Raw genomic sequence first — 23,151 nt, 5'->3', positions numbered from 1 at the left:
ATAAGAATATGTAGGTGAACTGAATTAAATAACTGAGCCTTAGTTTCAAGAACTATTCAGATCAGATTATTTCCAAACAACTGTATGAGTTTAAATGAGGGTGCTAAATCTCTGTGAGAGCTTATTCCTAGACAATTACTTGATTGCAGTTTCTGAGGCCGTAAAACTATTGATTTCTCTTAAAAATAGGACACAAACAAAACAAACAGACATAATCCACAAAACCACCAGGAAATAAATTATGTTGCATCAACCTTCTAAATTTGTGTTGTTGTTATTTATTAGCAAAAATATAATGTGAGACAGCATCACCAAATGGTGTTTCAAGAATTCAACAAGTAATATAATTAATGTAATTACTTTATAAGAATGGAAGATAATATTCTCCTATATTATATGGAACATGAATACATTAAAGACTAAGTAATTGTATATAAAATGTAATATATATATATATATATATATATATATATATATATACACACACACTAAGCATACAGTGTGTTTCTATTTTGATAGTCTCTATAAAGAATAAAATGAATCAGAATAGATAATGTTGATGAGAATGAAATGAGAAATTTGAACAGTAGTTTTATATGGTTAGGCTCACAGATGACTCATATTAAAGAGAAAAATAAAAGGAGCAAGAAGAGAGAGATGACATAATTTCTAGCTTGGGCGATTGGATGAGAATGATGCTGTAATTGCAGTAAAGAGTACAGCAGTAAGGGTTGATTTGGCTGAAAAGATAACGCATTCTGTTTTGGCACCGTGAAATCAGTGCGCCTGTGGGAGGATGTCCATATGGAGAGGACCAGTGTAAAGCTGGGAATGCAGATCCTCTTAAGAAAGGTCTGGATATATAGAGAGATTTGAAAGTATTTGAGAATAAGGTTGTCTGGTAACTGTTCTCCTTCATACTGTCTCTCTTCTCTCTCTCATTCACATACACAGACATATACATACATGCATGCATACACACACACAGTCAGACAGAAAGATAGAGAAATACACAAAAGAAAGGAGAAAAAGAAAGACAGAGAAACAGGGAGAAAGAAAGAAACAATTTGGGTGTGGACCTAGCCTTTAATGGTTAAACCATCTCTCCAACTCAGAGGCAAACAATTTGAAATCTTTAGATTTATGATAAATCTATGTTTTTGTAATTAATTATATGCACTTTAATAAGCAAATTCCAGGATAAGGAATGAATATGAAATTATCCCATTATCCTTTCATTTTCTTTAGAATCAATTCTAAATTGAATGAGTTTTTAGGTTCAGTGAAATTTTTATTTTTATTTTTTAGATTGGTACAGGTGTTAGCAAATTGATCCCATAGCCACATCCAATCTGAAGCATGGTTTTGTAAGCATTTTTCTTTTAGAATACCACTACATCTTTTCATTAATATATTGTCAGTTACCTCTATTGCAATTCAATGTCAGAGTTGGACATTTTCTACTGAAGTCATGTGACTGTGAAGCTTTATGTATTTAGTATCTTCTAGCTCACTAATGGACGACAGCATGTGCTATGGCTCCTATTGATTATCTTTTTAATAAAGATGGATATTAGAAATTAGAAAAAGTAGCACTTTTCTGATTTTAGAAAGGCATATTAATCAAAAGAAATATAAAAATGCTGCAATAATTTAAGAAGCATAAAATCAGGTTGTTATTACAGTTGTTTGCTCATTATTGGTAACCTTGTTTCAAAATAATCATGGATTTCTTTATTTGTTTATCATGTTTTTAATAAGAAACTCTTAATAAATAAGACAGAGAACAAACATAAATGAATACCTAGATTTTATATTATGAAATCAATGCACCCAGCATTAGAGTACTTTTCTATTTAGTATTTTATAGATTGATTGATTGTGGCTTGAGTATAATAAATAGGTTTTTTGTTTGTTTGTTTGTTTTTGTTTTACACAATGGTTCAAAACTTGTGCTCAGGTATCTGGAGCATTGGTCAACTTCTTCTGGTCCCCACCCTCTAATCATCCTCAAGTGAGGTGGATGCTCTGGCTGTGAGCAGAGAGTGGAGGTTGAACTGTATATGGAGGGGAGGATGTCAAGTCCCCAAGAGCAAGAATGATAGGCAGTAGGATTATTTGAAGGCTAAGCATCAAAGCGCAGTAGAGAGGCTAATTTTGTTCAGGAGTCTATGTTCATTTTAATGAGTAAGTGAAATGATGGAGACAGATGAAGGCAAATTTATCTAGTTAGAATCAATCAGCTAACAAGGGTATAGTGACACATACTCGGTTTTGACCCCAGCGCTCATGAGTATGAGGCAAGTGCATCAAATGTTTCAAACCAGACTGGGTTAGCCAGTGAGACGCTTGTTCCTAAACAACGCTAGAGATTTAAGACATTCTACTTTCTTTGCTACGTTGAGTCAGTGTTACCTTAAGAAAGTGGAAGGGAACCTTAGGTAGAGTGGAAATTATAAATAAGTAGTCTCCCAGCACACAGTTGTGTTTTTCTCTATCAGTCCACATGTTCTTTAATGTACCCCTTTAGCAACCACAAGCCATTAGATTATGCTTTTAATAAGTGCCAATCTTATTACCTCATCTCTTTACCTCAAGGGTTTGTGTCTATTTAAACAGTAACCAAATGACTTCGGATCCATTTGTTTTGTGCACAGCACATATTGCCAAAATCCTTTTCAGAGAAAAACTCAGAAAATTCAGGCAACTTTCCAAATTTGTTTAGCTAATAATGACTTATAAAAAAGCAATTCAATATATAATGCCCCAATTTGCTTTCTACATTGATACATGGCTGCATTGATGATTCATCGAAGAGTCATAGTTAGCCTACAATGATGAGGAACTTATGCCTATAATTTCTTTAAGAAGAACTTACAATTTTGAAATGGACTAGACATATTTTTCTTAATGACATATTTTTTTTGTATCTGTGTTTGCTTTATTTTATTCACTTCAGAGCAGGTTTGGGTTCACAGAGACATAGGATTGATAGTATGGCAGGGTGTTCCCATATGTGCTGTTCATGGGCTTCCTTCCTTCAACATGTATTTTAAGCTACAAAACCCAATAGCCATTATTATATGTCATCTAAATATCAGAAAGAAAGAAAAATATGTCTGTTTAATGTAGTGATCATTTTTCTCACTTGACTCATGATCAAGAAGACAAGATGTTGTTACTCGTCCAAGATCAGAAAAAAAATAATGACACACAAAATTAGATACAGAAGTAGATGTGTTAAATGGGGATTATGGGCAAGAGTGAATTAATGTCTGTAAACTGACTTCTAAATGTTTTCATATAAATATGTCTACCTATCTTTTTCTTTTTTTGAGATGGCTCAGCCTTTAAAGGCTAGGCTCACAACCCAATTTTTTTTTCTTATATCAAAATAAGCACTGATGATTATTGAACAATCAGTGGTCTGAGATTATTCTTCTCTGGAGTTTCTATTTTAAATATGGAAATAACTTCAATATTAATGAAAAAACATACTTATTCTTACCTCTTGTTTAGTCAAAGTATCCATTTTAAAAATTAAATCAGCTCCAAGCCTTTTATATTTCAATTACTGTTAATTTTTATTTTACAACATAAATAACTATCTTAGTCCACTAATTGTGAGCCAATAGGTGCCTTAAATACCTCTTGTCTGAGATCTGGGTAATTGGCAGCATGGGGACCACGGGAGAGGGTTAAAGGGGAGGGGAGAGGCAGGGAGGGAAACAGAGAAAAATGTATAGCTCAATAAATCAATAAAAAAGAAAAAAACAAAAATTCTCATCTGTTTGACACAGTTTTCTTGTATTTTTTTTCCTGTGAATTCCAAAATATTGCTAAAGAATCATTCAGAAAACACCATCAAAATAATAGAGAATTCACTTTGTGGATGTTTCTATGGAAATGGTTCAACGGTGTTTTCTGAGTGCTGGTCCATTTAATAATGGGTCAGTTTACTTTTCTAAACATTTACCTCATCCTCGACTTGGTAGCTCCCATCTCATTGTTGAGTGTTAGTTAGTTATCGAAATAAAAAAAAAAATAGTCCTGTAGATCAAACACTTGGGTACAGGATAAACACTGCATGAAAGGGAGCATTAAGAAACCTAGAAGTTAATTTTAACTCTTAAGAAATGAATCCATGTATTGTTTCATGTTTTGTGATTTTTATCAATCCATTTATCTATCTATAAATCATCAATGTATTTATCTTGTAACTGCATATCTATTTCATTTGTTCTTTATAATTGTTATCTGAAAATAAATTTAGAGGCATAGTTGTTTGATTGCAGTAGCAAAATAATTGGGGTACACCCGATCGCCAAGTTGAAAAGAAAATAGAAATACTAATGTGAAATAAATGGAGAAATTAAACATATTTTTTCTAAAAAAAAAAAAGTGTGTAACCATGCAACTTCATGGACAGTGACTACACATACAAGCAAATGAAAGCAGCTGACCACGTACCCACACACCTTGGCAGAGGTGCACTCCACACTCGCCGGCCACCGCCAAGACAAATGATCTCCGAAGAACCTTCCAGTCGGTAACCCGATGAACATGAGAAGGTCAGAGTATCACCAACTCCAAAGCTGAACCCAACTCGGCTACCGTACTGAGGAATTCCAGGGTCTTCACAAGGCTCAAGATTATATTCTGTAAAGGGCAAACAAGTCATCCAGAGATAGTGAAAAGAGAGTCATCATTTGAAATACTTTTCTTCTATTTCGGCCCTTATTATATTATGTATAAGAGCAGTAATGCACAATGGGGCACATCGTTTTCTTTTGCTGCATTATATCTAATAACTAAAAGAATATGTTCACGTGTGAAATTCAGTGAGGACGGGGAAATGTTACCCGAGTGAGAAGCAGAAAATGTAACTACAATCTCATGATTTTTTTTTTCAGAATTGGAAATCTTTTCCACCTCGCCGAGTTTTGAATTATAGTAATGACATGAGAGATGGGTATTTTCAAACAAAAGTAACATTTACAAAGAAATCATTATGAGCAAAAAATAAATTACAATTCATGCAACTGTTTTAATTTAAATGGTGATGGATCTTGTGCCTCTGGTATCAGGCATTTAATTAAGGCATGTTCTGAAGAACTCCTAGCTTCAGATGGAAAAGTTGATGTAAGAACGAGTACCCCACACTGGCAGTGATTACATGATGGATTTATACAGGAACCCTTCACAGGCAAAGAATGCACGGAGTGATATGCACAACTAAAAAGTTCCCAAAGTAATATAAGTGTTTGGATAAAAATTATAATTTATATACAACCTTAAGAAACAGTTGACCTAAAGATAGTTCCAGAATACTTCTTTACCAGTCATCATGGGAAAAAAATCATGAATTTCTTTTCACCTTAATTTTTTATGTGTGAATTATTTGAATGTATTTTAAATATCTATATTTTAATTGATTACGCTTATTTACTAGAGATTATAGATTACTGCAATCATTCTTATAGCTAAATATGATAATTTAAATAAATACCTTTATAACAATATCCATACTTGTATATGTGCTTAAACACATGTAAGAAATTTATTATAGATGAATATTACATTAGCATCATTGTTTGAGCATTAAATGTAATGTTCTCAATCAGACTATAATTATTTACTATTTCAGTATGCTATGAAATAGCTATTTATATCATTATAATTATAAAATACAACTTCATGTGGCAGGCATAATTTTTTTATGATGCTGCACCTAATAATAACTTTTCTTGGAACTCAAGTCATACTAAAACTGGGCTCTGGAATTAGGATCCTTGTAGGATATTCATGCTGGCGTTGAAAACAGCCCAATAGCATAATATTCTATCACCTGGAGAGAATTCCTACCCAGTGAGGGCCTTCTGCCCAGCACAGAAGGCTTGGATACACACCTGTGATTTTTCTCTCTTTGATTTCAACTTTCCCTTAAGTGGTAACACTGCTTTGGGAGATTCAGGGACAGATGGATTTCTCTCCCTCACAGTATAGCTACAAATGTAAAGAATTGAATATTTTTTATTGGAAATATATATGCTGATTTCTTTTAATGAGAGTATGCAGTACCATATGAAACTTTAGGCAAGGAATTATTCTGACAATATTATTTGTTTATAAATGATGCTTTTCTATATGAAAGCCTATTCATATTTACTTTCTTGTAGATTGTATACTCTCAAATAATGAAAATGATATATAATATAATATATATAATAAAGTTTATTTTTTAACTTGGTCAGTCAGTATATGTTTATAAGACACGCAAAACTAGATAGATTTCACTAGTTAAGTTCACCTTTTTTTTAGTCTAACTGAGACAGCAAAAGCCAATATTGTAAAGATATATGTATATATAATATATTTAGTACTTATATAATGCAAATAGTAGATAAAGAAATACTCTAAATTCTGTAGGTATGTTAGCTGATTTTGGCCATCAAACTATCACATGAATTTTATAAAGAAAATTAAATGATTGTAACTTTAGTGACTTTTTATAGAAATTATTTACTCACTACTTCTTTATTTGGCTTTTGTTTTATGTTTCACAGTGCATTACTACAGAGAATCCTCAAGGCATTTTAAATTTGCCAAGAGGTAATTGTTTTCTGTGTTTTTCTACTTTAAATGTTTTTCATCTTTTCTGTAATCTTTCCACTTTTGTTTGTCATGTTAATAATAATTATATAAGCTTAATTGCTTAAGGTTTGCTAAAATAATTCTTGATTATTTTCTTACCAGAGAATGTGATGTTGAATCCTTCATATGATATGGAAAAGTCTGAAATGAAGCGCAACTGAGCCCTGAAGTTTCCATAGAGACCAGCGTTGATTGTTGAAGGAAGTTCAGAACCAGTGAGGCGTGCCAGGGGCTGGGTAAAACTACCATTCTCCGTGATCAGTAAATAGTCATGGTGGTCTTCTAGATGAAAGGTGTGGAAGTTGAACTGCACACCTGTGGACAAAAATTAGCAAGAAAAACATATTGGGTCAAGCATATTCGTGAAGGAAATCAGCCTTTAGCCTTTAGAAGCTTTTTTTTTTTCAAATAAAACCCACTGCCGTCGTATTACAAATATCCAGAATAAGCATTATCTTTTGTGCATCCTTCAGCTTATTTATCAACAATATTCAACTTTCAAATAAACCTAAGCCTAGTTCAGATAATAAAAAAGTCAATACAGTGAGTTATTACTATTTATTTATTTCCATACCTTCCAAATTTTCCTTATAATATTGAAATGTGGACACAACTCATGAAATTTATTGAATTTTGACTAATGAAACACCTGTTTACCGAAAGTGCCTGAACCAATGAGCACATTTTTGACTCCAGTGCATGAGACAGTCAATCCCTGAACTTCTAACAGCACAGTCAAGTTTTATTTTATATATATGCTCTTATAGCTTCTATAATTGAGTTATGGATTATTATACTTTGGGGTCTGAATAGTGCTCAACTTAAGATATATGTGTTTTATTTATATTATTACATACAAATGTGGGTTGCTTATCGATCACATTCATTTACCTGCTTGGTGTTGACGATTATTAAGGGGCTTTGCATTTTTTGTCATGAACTTGGTTGTGCCACTGGGAATATAAAAATACTACTTTTGATGGACACATCCATTTGGTTCTGTGCATAGATGTGAAAGAATAGAATGACTGGGCCCTGAGGGTGTGCATTCAATTCTAAGAAGACTGGCTTTACCAAGTGGCCGTTCTGATGTACATTTCCATAGGCGTGCATCACCACGCAGCTCTACTTACACCTCTCAGTTTTATTTCTGCGACTGAGGAAGGACCAGAACAAAGCGAGCGACAGAGGGATAACATCTGAGAAAAATGAACATGTTTATGTTTGTATTAAATGTGCATCGAGTTTCAGGAATAAAATGAAGATTTCTGCGAAAAATTGATGCTGATAGGGCCATTGTCAAGTACTTTCCGTTTTTTTATTTTTGTTCTATTTTGTTTTTGTTTTTGCTCTTTTTATAAATAAAATGACTTTGCAATGGGGAAAGGAATACCTTAACAGTAATTAATTGTTGTTCATTTATTTTTAATCCTACAGAGTAAGTATTAATGTTTAGCACTTCAGCAGCTTTTGACTAGGTATTGAATAAAAGAATGTTGCTATTTATCAAACAATGGAATAAACATTAAAATCTGTTTACACCACTTCTGGAAAAAAATAAACAATTTCTTTAAAGTTCTGCTAAGAGTTGATTGATTAAAAATGCTTAACTGAGAACATAGAACGTCGTTCTGTAAAGAAAACTTAAATGTGAACTGCAGGAAAAGAAGCATAAACCAAGATTCCAAATATTCTTCAGAGTGCTATAAAACATCTTAGTATAAGTTAAAACAGCATTATGGAAATAAAAGTAACAGTTAGTCAATTAGTTATTAGAAATTTTAGAAGGCAGACCTACAAAGAAGTGAGTAGTGGAACAGGCCTGAAACATTAGACATCGGGAAGGAGACAGGCAAAGGCACAGTTCTAAAAGGGGAGTTAGAAGAAGCCCCTGGGTTTAAAATTACCAGAGAATGATGATTCAAGATGCTCTACTAGAGTGACTCATGTTAGATATACTCTTGCAAATGTTTGACCTCAAAGTCGAAATTAAACTGATGTCTCAATTTTTGTTAGTCATTTTGCCAACGATAGCCTTGAATGTAACTTTTTTAAATTTTTACTTTCCAACACGTGTACTTAACGTACCCATTTAATTCAATTTAACTTAAATATTTTCTGAAGTAGATTTTATTTTTCGCCAACTCTGTCATCATAAGACAATGTAGGTATAGCCTTTTTTTGTTTGTTTGTTTGTTTATTAGTTTTGTTCTTTGATATACGGCAACCTTATATAGCTCAACAGGGAATCTGAAATCACAATCCTCCTGACTTAGCCTTCCGAGGGCTGAATTTAAAGACAAGAGCTAACATGAACAACTTGAATTAATATCTTGACTTATTAAAATATACTTAAAAATTTAATACATAATGCTGTAAAATAGAACCAGTGTAGGCTGAAAAACAATATAATTAAATTTCTAAACTATTACTATTCACAGTTAAGTATGAGAGTATTCTAAGAATATACTGCACCTAGAAATGGGATGCGATTACTTTTAAAATTCCATCCCAGACTATTGAAGTCAAAATTGAGAATAAAATGGAGGTATAATTATATGTCTATTATGAAAGTAAAATAATCTGTTGAATATATAATTCACAATGTTAGGTATTGGGGATATCTGTAACTTAAAGTCAAAAGAATCGAAAAAAAAAGTTGTATGATTAAAAACGCATTGATTAGTAGTATGCTGTAGTCTCAAGACTTAATGAGAATGAGTATAGGCTTCTTTAAGGGAAACTCCCTGGAACATATGTGTTTTGGTGTAGAAAGCTGAAACTTTTTAGAGGTAGGAATTCCCATAGCTAGATCATTCTCTGAGGAGCAGACCTAGAACGATAGTTTGATGCTTTAGGTATTTTTATTTATTTATTTATTTATTTATTTATTTATTTATTTATTTATTTTATTTTTGAGACAGGGTTTCTCCGTAGCTTTTTTGGTTCCAATCCTGGAACTAGCTCTTGTAGACCAGGCTGTCCTCGAACTCACAGAGATCCTCCTGCCTCTACCTCCCGAGTGCTGGGATTAAAGGCGTGCGCCACCACGGCCCAGCTGATGTTTTAGGTATTATTTACAGATTTTGTGGAAGTGTTTTAACATCAGAGATCCAATTATGTATAAGATTTCGAGGACTGACTAAGGTTTTCTAAGGGAATAATTACCTTTAATAGTAACTAACTAGTCTTAGAAAGACAGCCCACTATGATTCTAGACATCAAGAGGAAGAGATGAGTGTAGGCTAGAGAAGTGTAGGCGTTCCTCTTTTCCCAACCCGAAGTCTTTCACATCACTTTGTCTTGCCTTTGGAACAGTGATTCAAGGCAATTTTACTAGCTCTTAAAGAACGGCACCTAAACTTGCATCCCTGCCATGTAAACACTGATTTAATTAACACTTACAACCTGTGATAATGTGAAACCTTAAGTGTTAATTAAACCTCTGTTTACATAGCAAGCAGTGTGTAGCCCTCCATTTTCTTGTATAATACCAGGGAGCTTTTTATAAACTCCATTAGTCCACCTCACGGTGAAATAACAGGATGCTTTCCTTGATTTCCAACAGAATGTTCTGTATGCTAGAATACAACACAAACCAGTTTTATAAAGTTAAGAATCTTACTGCTTCTGCTACTTCCTTTATTCTTATTTTAACAGGTTCTCTTAGTAGCATTTAAGTGACTAAGGGAACCTAACTAAAAAAGCCCACGTCTAAGACTAACCTCTCAATAAGATGGTGTAGAATTTTATTAAAAGTAAAGGTCTCTTATAAAAACACAAATTTACATTTACCGAAAACAACTTCGACTTGAAAAAAATTCTGACAGTACTTACTCAATGCTAATTTTTACTTTTTATTCATTAGGGTTTTCAATAGCAATAATAAAATATATAATCACAACGTGTCAACAATTAAAAATGAAAAATTACTTAAAATCAGAATTTAAAGATCATTCTATGTTTTCAGGTAGATAATAATGGATCCTTATTACTCTAATATTGTGGGGTAATAATCTTTTCAGTGCTACCATTTAAATGAATTGTCTTGCTAATTTTCTAGTATCATTCCAGTTGTATCAATTAATCACCACAGTCCTACATTGTCTCTCACTTGTATGCTTATTTTTAAAATCAACATCTGCTATGCACATAATTTTAAAGTTCATTTTAATGATGTGAGACATACTTGAAGTTCCATTCTTGATATTTGACACAGAAGTATTCATGGAATACTTATAAATGTATATGGAGATAGCATTATAACAATACTTTATAAACAAATATACATAAATATGAATTAAGCTTCATGTAATGCGGCTGTCTTTCAGGTTTTGTTGATGAGATAACTCCAAATACTATTAACTTTCTATACCATAATAAGAGGAAGATAAAACTAGTAAAACTTTTATTTAAAAATAACCATGATGTTATATTCTAGAAAAGCATATATACATATGCTACATTTTGATGTGGCATTCCCCTCTGTGCTATGAATATGTTTTGTTACCATTGTTTAATAAAGAAGTTGCTTTCGCTATGGCAGGGCAGAATATAGCTGGGTGGGAGAACTAAATGGAATGCAGGGAGAAAGAAGGCAGAGTCAGACAGAAACCATGTAGCTGCCTATGAAACAAGATATGAGATAACAAACCATTAGCCTCCTGGTGGAATATAAAATAATAGAAATGGTTAATTTAAGATGTAAGAGCTAGATAGGAATATGCCTGAGCCATTGACCAAACAGTGTTTTAATTAATACAGTTTTTTTTTTTTTTTTGTGTGTGTGTGTGTGTGTATGATTGTTTGGGTTTCTATGGCCAAGAAACAAAAACGCGGCCTCCAATTTCAACAAGTTTTTTCATATTGAAATTTATGTTCATACTTACCTAGTTTTGAACATGAAAAAAAAATGGCTAAACAACATAATAGATCCAACGAAAACTCAAATGATAGTCTTGAATTAAACAACTTACCTTTTCCATGGGTTACATCAACTGTCCATGTACAATTCAGAGAGTTTGGATAAAATTCTGGGTAACCCGGTGATAAGATTGTCCCACTAGGGCCTCTCACATCTCCTCCACATAATGCTGAAAATACAGAAAGAACATTACAGTCAGTCACAGTTGGAGAGGCAGAGGCTGAACAAATCTCTTATCTCCTCTCTTGAAACAGGATAAGTCCCATTATGTTTGTCTAATCAACTTCCTCATAATAAGAGGAGTGTGTAAAGACCTCTTCCAAATACAGCAAAATCCTCTCATCCATTGCAGCACCAGGGAAGAAAAATGCATTAATAGTCTCTGAGCATTGTGACTGGTCCCAAGAGAACATAGTTTAGGATTGCACATTTGAATTTGAAGTATATCTTTACTCTGTTCTAATTATAAGCAACGTTTGCATAAATTAATGGTCAATTAAACAGGAGTAATTAATTGTTTAGCAGCTTCTCTTATTACACACTAAAAAATGAGTTAATTTTGTAAAATTGTTTTCTGTATATTCCTGGAGGGATATGTGTCACACATCAAGGGATTCCTTCTAAGGCAGTGAAATAAGCTGAAGAAGCTTTGAAATCCATATTTCAATGAGAATGAATATAATAAACAAAGTGGGATTCTTGCCTGGACACAAAGTCATAGCTACCTTAATGATAGAGTTTGTAAACAATATTTCAGAAAAGTCAAGGCAAATAAATGTTTATGATCTGCCATTGATTAAATTAACTGAATCAATATTCATGTAATTTGAGAGAAATGTTTATATCTTCTACCATATAAAAGTGATCAATGCCTACAGAATACAATAAAATCACCAATTAAGTAATCTTATCAATGCTAAAAATTGAAAGAAATCAAAATTAGATATAGGCCAGGATTTACGTGCAGAGATGAGGAGGACTTATGTTGCACCTGGATCTATCTGCTTTACCCATAATAAATATTATGGTTGGCATTATAGCTTTAAATTTTTCCTACTTGTTCAGATAATAATTTCTCCTTTCCTTACTCTCAGTGAATATTCATTTCTCATACCAACTATAATGCTTTATCGGGGTCAGCAAACCTTATACTTTTATACAACTATAATTTTATCAGTCCTAGGATATAATGATCCCCTGACACAGACCAAGTCAAAGAATAAGAAGTGCTGCCTTACTGTAGAAACTAGTCTGGCTAAGGACTCCTAAGGTGGTTTTTTTCAGCTCTTCATATTGAAACGCTGAAGAGCTCTTTATCTTTTATTATTTTGAAGATGTAAGTACATATGCTGTCTTCCTTGGCAGGTCCTCTGACTATCAGCTCTCCTCTTGGAAAATGCCTGTTTCCATAGATTACTCAAATGCACAGAGAAAACTCTCAGTGGAAGATAAAATTTGAGTCCTTGCTTATTATCAGCTATGACAAGCATTCCACTGTGCCTTTTTAGACTTGATGAGCTGAATGACAATTTGTTTTTATTTTATTTTTTTTTTTTAGCATCAGTGAGTGTGTGGTTTTGTCACGTGTAATCACAAGAGTGTTGACTTGTATGAGTGGCATCGTAGCAAGTGCAGGGAAGATGTGCCAAATGATGGTTCTTTTGAACCTTCTTTTAAAAACAAATTGGCATAAGGCAGTTCCTAAAATATGATAGCATGGAAAGTCCTTAAATATTTAATCATGAAATGACAAATGCGATCTTCCCTCATGAAAAGGACTAGGTAGACGTGATGAAAATCATGTTGTAAATAGAAGGTACAGCCTAAACTGAATAATACATAGATGAAGCGGCTGTAACTTCTGACAAAACACATGCCACTTCACTTCTCAGTCTTACAGAAAGTGGGGTTTTCACACTGCAATTTTATATGTTTGTAACTGAATCCATTTTGATTTATTTTCACAGAAAAGAGTAAGAAAGCAGCAGTGGTTACTGTCATGCAATTTGCCGCATCTAGGAACTTTCCGTCAAAAGAAGTTTGTATAAATTTCCATGAAACACTATACCAAGTTAAAATTCATTTTTAAGATAACGGACATCCATGGGAAGGAAGCAAGTGTGTACCTTCAGACTTTCACATGATTGGCATTTTCAACACAGTTCTTTTCCAGTTTACAATACATTTAAAATGGAAATAAGTGTGGAGGTTCCTCAAAAAGCTAGAAATAGATGTACTTCATAATACAGCTACACAGTCTTAGGAATACACCCAAGAGTTTCTACATCCTACTACAGAAGTACTTGTTCATTTGTGTACATTGCTGTTCTATTAATAATAGCCATGGAATGGAAAGAACCTAGGAATTCATAACTAGATGAATAGACAAGTAAAATGATGTATATTAAGTAATGTAATATATATTACTCATCTGGCAAGGAAATGAAGTTCTAAAGTTTTCAGGTAAATAGAATTGAAAAAAATCATTGTGAGTGGGGCAGCCCAGACACAAAAAGATTAAATTCCCACGTTTTTTCTTACAGGTAGACATCAGCTTTTAGGCCTTGGAAGTGCATGTTTAATTTTAAATACCCACAGTCAGAGGTTTTGAAGGGAAGGAAGATAGCACACACTTGTAGAGGGTTAAAAGAGAATAATGGAACAGGAAGAGTTAAATGAGATGGAGGTTATTAGGACAGAAGAGGGTGAGGAATATAGAGAAGCATAATTAATATTATTGTTCACAAACACTTTAAGAAGTCATATGAAAAACTATTGATGGTTTGTAAAATATAAACAAATACACATATAAAATGAACTTACCCTATGATGAAGTAACAATGCCTTCACTAGACTCCACTGTCTAATAAAAGCTGCACATCAGGAATTTGTTACCCTAACTTCAGTTGTTAGCAAGTGAAATCAGAAAGTCCCTGAGTATTATAGGCTATCGCCATTGCTCTTAGTTACCCTTTCATGGAAAAATCAAGATGATGTTCACCTGGAGGTCTCCTGCCTACTGGGTAGCTTTTGTATCAATGAAAGGGGTTATACACGCTGCCAGAGGGGCCAGGAATCATCCATTTTCTCCAGCTGAGAATTCTGAGAGCTACTATAAAGATCTAACCTGAGCAGGTACACCCACCAGTGCTATCGTGACATGATTGTCCAAGGAATAACTCACCACTTTTTGACTGAATGCAAGGCTAGTTCCATAAGTTAGATATTATACCCTGAATAGTAATTAGGGCCATGAAACTGTCTATAGACAAGTCATAGTTTTTAGAGAAGATTGTATTACTGTTACTCTGCGAAAGTGCTGCGGTATTAAACTGCATCCTAACAAACAATGTTTATACTCACAGATTAGTGCAGCCTTCAAGTATCATCTGTGGAACTTCTTTTCCCAGTTTTTATTTCTTTAATTAATTATTTTTCTCATATATTGCATCCTGACCACAATTTCCTCTCCCTCTTTTGCTTCCAGTCCTTCCCCTTTCCTCTATTGTCTCCCTGAGATCCACTTTTCCTCCACAAAATAGCAGGCTTCCCAGGGCTATCTGTCAAACATGGCATAACAACTTACAATAAGACTACTGTACATATAGTAAATCTTCTCATATTAATACTGGAGAAGGCAGCCTCATAGAAGAAAAAAGGTCCCAAAATCAGCTGCTACCACTGTTAGGAGTCACAGAAGAACTCCAAGCTACACAACCATAACAAACAGGACAGACCCAGACTGGCCCCCCACTCTCAGTTCAGTCTTTGTGAACCTGTATTGTTCCTGGAAAATAGATTTTCTGGGTTATGTTCTCAAGGTATCCTTGAGCCATCGGCCTCTGACATTCCTTCCTCTCCCTCATCTGTATGATGCCCTGAGCTCTGCCTAATATTTGGCTGTGGATCTCTACATCTCCTCCTGTTAGTCACTGGATGAAGCTTTTCTGATGATGATTACACTAGACTCCAGTCTATGAGTATAGCAAAATACCATTAGGAAGTATTATACAGTAGTTGGTAATTACTGTAAAGCCTTCAACTGGTCAATGGGCAGAGAATAGGTGACAATGGAGGGCTCAGGCATAAGTGAGACATCTATAGAACATTCCCTTATCCTCCTAAAATGTACAGATAACTTTAGAAGAAGCATTGGGAAGATAGTATGATGAAGAATTTGTAAAAGATAAAAAATACGCTGCATTTTCCAGAAACGTTAGGTCACTAACAGTTACAAACTCACAGTAATTGTGTCATGGTGCACAAGAAATGTCTAAGATCAAGCTAGACAAAACTCCAAGCATGGAGGGAAAGGTAACCATGAAACTTCACCTCTAAATGAGGAGCTATTCTTAATTAATCTTTACCAATTCAGGAAGACCCTGTTTTTTGTTTTTTGTTAAGGCCCCTAGCAGTACTAACATCCTTCAACAAAAGGCCACACCTTTTTTTTAAGCTGAGGTTATAAATTTGCATCAGTAAAGACTGGGAGGGTGGATCTGGAAGGAGATTTGAATTGGCAATGAACCTGGTTAAAGTACAATACATCAGATCCTCAAAGAACTACCAAATATGTTTTAAAAACCAAACTTTAAACAAGGGGTAAATATTACTTACTATCAATGTTCTTTATTTATCTGTTAAATAGTATTGACAAGAGCTGTCATAATTCAAGGTATTTTTACCACCATGTTTGTGAAAACTGTGTCAGTTTCTTTTGGTTTATAAACAGTTGTATTTTGTAAAATGAATGAATTCTTACCATCACAGGTTGGGAGTGGATGGCTCCACCAATGGTTTTTCTCACAAAGAAGGGGCTCTTCGTGACTCAGTCGGTATCCTGGATCACAACTAAATGAAACAGTTGATCCAATGGAGAAATCATGCCCATATCGACGGCCATGGACAGGGATGCCAGGGTCCAGGCAAGAGTATGTGTTCACTGTGACACCTGAAAAACAAAAGTAGAAAAGTCAACAATTAGACTGATAGGATTCAGGTTTTCTAAAGTGATTCCTAGTTAATCAAGCAACTATAGTAGATGAATTTTACCCACTAGCATTGCTTAAAGCCTGACTGGTAGCACCCAACAGTAAGTACTGGATGACTGGACAAAATAAAGTGTTTCACAGAAAGTAAACTGATATTGAGTCACTGGGAGTGACAATAGAATTGAAGAGAAATAAATAATGGTGTATACTTAAAATAACAATACCTTATAGCAACATGTTTCATATATTTCATATACAAGAGTTGCTTTTCTTGTAAAAATACATGGAAATTTATTGCATTATATAATCTAGAGCTTATATATCCACTAACATAAATAAGTTTATGTATACACACAAAGATATTTATACTCAGATATGTCATACGTAGTGAGTCAGAAATGTATACATTTGTGTAATATTTGTAAAACAGAGGTATATTTCTACATAAAAAATTAAGGAGGTCCTTTGGGGTTCAACCCAAAGGTCATTTTCAGGGTTAAGACTAGATGTGACAACAAGTGAAATAAACTTATATATTAGAGTTTCTGAACACTTGCACAGAGTTCTTCTCTAAAGAAGTCTTTTTTTTTCTTCTGCCGCTATTCTAATTCTAATCACCTACTTCTATTTCCTCTTAGCTTCTCTCCTAGCCTAAAAATTCTCTTTATTGCTAGAGCATTGAAGTGATAAAAAAAAAAAAAAACCCTCCAAGAGTTCCCTCTCTTTGTTTGAAGGCAGATTCAAAGGGTGAGCAATAAATATCTGAGCTATTTACAATGGCAACACAAGGGCTTCAAGGTTTCAGGAGTAAGACTATAACTAAACCAGGTGGGAGGTACGGTGCCCAATAACAAACTTTGAGATGTAGGTCTATTTTCAGCAGACTAGGCAAGTGAAGAATTGGCATGCTTTTCTTAGGGTGCCTTGGACAGCAACCTTAGTTGGTCATCTGTGACTCTGACCTTGTGCAGAGCTGTAAGGTTTTAAACTTATGATCTATTTACAAAGAGTCTTTAGTCTAGTGTGAACTTGTTCTGATTTAAAAATCAGCTAATTGTGTGCAGTTGGTCAGATCAGAAGGAACAAAGCAGGGTTTTAAGTGTCTCCAGTCCTTGTGGGGCAAAGAGACCTAGTTAGAAAATATGTCCTAGTGTATTTTCTATATATCAAAATTATACAACTATATAAAAAGTCATCTTTCTGACTATCCACAGACATATGTGTCCATAAGATTAAATGTAATCATGAGATTACTTACACAAATCACATGAAATTATGCACTATATTGTAGGTATTGGGGAGATACCAAGCTGCCTTAGCAAATGTGAGCAACAGTTTCCGGAGTCAATGGTACTACACGGCTTGGCTGGATGAGATTAACCTCCATCAGAGAATCACTCCTCTGGTGGATTGACATTGAATAATCAATTTCCATATGCTGTATATTTCCAAACCCTCTGACAAATCATAGTATCGAAAAAGTAAATACTAAAAGAGACCTATTGTTTTAAGTGTACCAAACTGATAATGACTGAAGGTTAATTTGCTACCCTAAACCATACAAAATAATTTAAACATGAAGGCACTGAACTTATTTGATATTTCTGACATAGTGTTTCCTTTGAAAGGGATATTAGGTAGCAGTTCTTTAAAAATCCATTGTACCATTTACTTAAATAACATTTAAAAACTTTATACTTATTACTTATAAAAATAAACTTTGGTTTAAAAGAATTATTAAGTAAATATCTTACTTCTCTTAGCAATATGAATATAATACCAAGTATGAAGAAAGCAGAATGGGAAAATAAAGAATATTTGCAGTTACTCACTTTCATAATGAATCTTGAATCCATTATTGGAACGGCTGTTGTCTGTCGTAAACAGAAGGTATATAAAGTTACTGCTGCTGAACAGAAACTGTGGCACTTGTGTGCCATTGTAAGACCCAAGCAAGGGTGACAGAAGATTTGGTCCATCGTGGACTTCCAGAACATCATAGTTTAGTTCTGTCTGGAATCTAGGATGAAGAGATACAATGGGAAACATTAGAAAACAGAGTGGAATGAGACTTTACTAATTTAATTACTCTATGATTAAGGTTTATTTTTAACCCCCCCTTTTTTTTAATCATTTTTGTTTACTCGGTATCTAAGATATCACTGAAATATCTGTCTGTTCATACAGGGATCTTATGTGTGAGAGCAACCAGTCAGAACAATGTGTTCTCATACTCATAAGAAAAGTGACTTCCGACTGTTATAGGTTATCCTTAGTAAATAAATGATCTAATCGTGAGCTATGCACTTCTCAAAATATCCCCTCTTGCTCTCTTCAAATCTATGGAAACTATATTGTTTTATATTCCTTTTAACAATAAATATACTTCAAATCTGACCTCTGTTTTATAGAAACTGACACATTTTATAGAGTGCTTTAAAGATCTTCAAGTTTTAATTTTATCTCTGCTGTGCATGTCTGTACATGGGGTTGTGCCCACAGACTATGGAAAAAGCCACCAGATTCCCTGGAACTGAGTGCCAGGTGGTTTTGAATTGCTTGATGTTGGTGCTGGAGACAGAAACTAGGTTTCCTCCTAGGGCAAAAAATGTTCTTAATCACAGAATCATAAAAACATATTTGATAAAAAATTTGTAAAATGTAATACAAGGATTCACATTTTTTCAAATATTTTAACTTTATATAGGTTCATTATGGTATATAGACTGTGCCTGTTTAATTTGGTTGTGTGATGCTTTAACTTATTCATTTATATAAGAGATTTAATTTTAAAATTGCATTTTCAATTTAAATACCATCATAAGTAATGGAAACCAAGGGTGTCACAACTCTATAATAATGAAATTCATTAATTACAAAGAACTTCTGCAAACTATTTTTAAGATTAGAAAATTATTTGCAATGTTCTTACAATAAGTTGGGTGGGAATCAGAAGCAATGTAAGAATGGAGGAAGCACATCAGGTAGATTGTCTGTGTGGTAGTAGGAATGTGAAGGAGTACCCTCGAGACTATGATGAGCCTACTACATCCATGAAAATGTCATAATGAATCACATTGTTATATGTGCTATATAAACATATTATGTTTTTAAAAAGACCCATGAAACAGAATTAAATGACTTAGTTTTTAAAAAACACAGTAAGTTTTAAGTAATTCCCTGTGGGAGCCCACAGTTTTGAATCCACTCCACCCTGACCAAACGCCAGGGAGTTCAAACCTGTTTTTACTCCTCAAGGATAAATAAGAAAGAAGTAGCTTACAGGATGTTTTGTTCCTCAGAAGCCAGACAACAGGGTGTTTGACCTACGGTGTGATTACCAGGTGTTTTGAAATGTAAGGAGGCAATTACATTTGCTTGTTCTTTGTATCATGGATGTCGTGTGCCCTCGCCTTTTGATTAGGCTATATAAGGACTGTGAGTAATACACTCAGGGTTTTTGGCTACAGTATTCACTGGAAGCCCTCCTGACTCTATCTTCTCTCCCTTGTCTATTTCTTTCCTCAATTCACACTCCTGTTCTCTGGAACATATGGAGTCGTAGGGCCAGACCCAACAATTCCCAATGCTTTCTTGTTTCTCAAGATAATATTTAGAGAATAAAAGAAATATCAACAGCTTTTAAGGTCCATATACACAGGAGCACTTAACATAGGCATGCCCCATTTCAAGTGAATTTAATTTGCTAATCTAATGAATAAATCCTGTTTGCTCAATAACTTGAAGTACTTGCTCATCCATCTGTTGCTAGGTTACTTCTAGCCTTGTTAGTCGTTACCAGGTGATCATCTAAGGTAAAGCTTTTCTGACAAAAGGCATGAGATATATTAAATACTCAAGGGTTCTCAAGAAAGCAGAGGAAATGTGCTTTATATATATTCCTGTCAAAGAGTTTCCAATGAAGACTCTTATATATTGCAGTGAGAGAGCTCTACAGGTGAAGGTATTTGCCACAAAGTCTGAGTACCTGGGTGTGATCCCCAGGATGCACATGAAGAAGCAGAGCGTCAGCCTCCCCAGGTTATCCTCTGATAGTCACACATAGCCACATACACATGCACAAATGTACCATCCCCACAGTAACTAGACATGACTAATAGAAACAAGACCTTCCATGCTTTCATGTGAAGGAAGGCAAAAGAAACAGAAACCAAGGGCTCTAGTCCCAAGAGGAGCATTTTAGTTAAAGGATATTATGTATGCATGTATGTATATATGGAGAATGATTAAAAGAAGACTATTAATATGACTGTGCTCTTTTTAGTCTGAAATACTGAGGATGTCATTGACATATTTGTAAGTTATTGTAACTGCCATATGGCAATGATTTTGATATCGATCCTGATTCAGAATTCAGCATGCTGGGACTATGAGGCATGCCCCAAAACATTCAGTTTTCAAAGTTATTATGAGCTTAAAATCTACACTCTAGGCAGAGTATTGTGGTTTATTTAGAGGGTACTCAGTCTTCAAGTTGATCCAGGCTTATATGATGAGTTGGCGCTAACCTGAGCTATATAATATGACATTGAAAATCAAAATGAAATAATAAACTTAAATAAGTATACAGCTTCATGCAGTAAATTATGCTCCATACATATCTGCATGTTGAAATGCTACCCCTCCATATCATGAAAATTATATGATGGAGAATAAATCTTTAAAGAGGAAATTAGACAAAATGAAATCATGAGAGTGGGCATCTGTCCAGCTTATCTGCTTCACATATCTGAAACAGAGACTAAGACATAGAAAGATATCTACATATACATTTATGTGTCTAGGTGTGTGTGTGTATATATGATTGTTGGAGCAACAATTATTTGGATAGAGGACAGAGCCAGCCAAAGAAAGAGACCAGAACAAAGTAACCTTGAAAGTGATATTAAAATCCTATTCCTTAGAATTTTAGGAATATAAAGCTTTATTGCCTAAACCACAGCATCTTAAACTAAGCATCCTATACTCTGAAACTCATGGTTTAATTCTATGTAAAAGAAAATGAACAAATCCATTGTGGAGTATCAGTTTTTGCATTTGTCTTTAACAGATGGTAAATTTTTATGTATTACAAAAGTCATTTCAAAGTATATTATACACGATTTATCATCACTAAACATTTCATTCAATTACCTAATTTTTATGCGCATGTAGCCAGGCTCATATAAAAACCTTGGGCAAATGGAGTCCCAAGGGAAAAATGGTGAATGCATCCTGTATTTACTTGGGTGATTATGTGATAGTACCTGCATGTGTGTGACACTTGGAGGTGGTATAAAATTGGGTTTTCTTCATGGCCCTTTTGCTTCTGGAAATCTAACAAAGTTGAATTCACAAGCCCTTAAAAATATAGGACAACTAAACTCATTAAATGAAAGGTCATACGTTCATATCTCAGCATTTTTCATATGTACAGCAAAAAGGTCTTGCATATCTTAATAGTAAAGTTACAACGGTAAACAAATAAAAAATTAACTTGAGATCAGGCTGAAAGGTCAAAATGGGCAGACCCTCTAAAGCTTTCAATATACAGCAATTGACTATTCTAATCAAATTATTTATTGATATAGTAAGCGAAACGGTGAATGTCAACTGGTTTAATATCTATTCATTTCTGCATAAGATAGAAAAAAATATTTGCAGAGACCTTTCAAATGTAATTTTGATAGAGTGTCCGGGTTCAGCTTCAATCACCCACTCACAATTCAAAGAGTCTTTGTAGTATCCTGGCCATCCCGGGGAGAGAATTACTCCACTTGGAGCAGAAAAGTGGCCACCACATGGAGCTGAAAGAAGAAAGCACAGAACACAATAGAATTTTCAGAGGAAGTTATATAAAATCTCTTCAGTTCCAACACATATCTACTGTTCTTTATTTTTGAGGCAAGTTCTTGTTTTTCAGCATCTGTTACCACGGTACTTACTTTGTAGCCCCATTTAAACAACTCACCCCAACCTCTGTGCTTAGCATTCTGAGTCATGAGGTGGTAGGTATGTGCTACTCCACCTAGTCCAACTAGATTTTAAATAACTCCCTTAACACATTCATTAATATTGTTATAAATACTATTTTAACTGTAGGAATCCATGTAGTAATCCTTGCTTTGATTAAGGATTGTCCTTTGCAGAGGTAATATACTTGTAAACATGTTAAATAGCTACACTTAGGAGATTAGCTCATAACTAGTTATACTCAAGTCTCCAGGTGATTTCTTTCCAAACCTTGTGTGTATTCTGTTCTTTATCTTCAGTTTGATATGATGCATACATTCTCAGTCTTCTGTTCCCTCTCAGTTTCTTCCTTGTGTTGTTAAATTTTCTTAATTCACATTGTCTGTATTGTGAGCCTCCCTTATTCCAGAGTTGCTATCATGATTTATATAGCTATTTGTCTAAGGATGGCCCTTATAACCTCGAATGTTGGAATGCCAATTCTCCAGATGGGAGAACTGTTTGGGAAGGGTTAGGGGATGTGGTCTTGTTACAGGAAGTGTGTCTCTGTGGTTCACCTGTGAGGTTCAAAATCCCACACCATTTCCAGTGACTCTCTCTTTGTCTTGT

At 34.2% G+C, this 23,151-nt stretch overlaps 1 protein-coding gene across 1 annotated transcript in view; it reads right to left on the bottom strand.

The window, feature by feature from the left end:
- Positions 1-23,151, bottom strand: part of Csmd3 (CUB and Sushi multiple domains 3) — a 944,903-nt gene that overhangs the window by 323,344 nt on the left and 598,408 nt on the right. Inside the window, exons 17-22 of the mRNA XM_075961035.1 lie at positions 22,238-22,376; positions 18,402-18,589; positions 16,341-16,529; positions 11,631-11,747; positions 6,754-6,969; positions 4,471-4,659 (exon numbers count right to left, since the gene is read on the bottom strand). Of these exons, the coding sequence (XP_075817150.1) occupies positions 4,471-4,659; positions 6,754-6,969; positions 11,631-11,747; positions 16,341-16,529; positions 18,402-18,589; positions 22,238-22,376 (1,038 nt within the window). The remainder of the gene's footprint in view (positions 1-4,470; positions 4,660-6,753; positions 6,970-11,630; positions 11,748-16,340; positions 16,530-18,401; positions 18,590-22,237; positions 22,377-23,151) is intronic.

The sequence above is a fragment of the Microtus pennsylvanicus genome, chromosome 2 (genome assembly GCF_037038515.1).
Source record: "Microtus pennsylvanicus isolate mMicPen1 chromosome 2, mMicPen1.hap1, whole genome shotgun sequence".
Taxonomy (NCBI): Eukaryota; Metazoa; Chordata; class Mammalia; order Rodentia; family Cricetidae; genus Microtus; species Microtus pennsylvanicus.
Note: the sequence above shows the minus strand (reverse complement) of the source record. Positions and strands in the feature narration are given on the sequence as shown.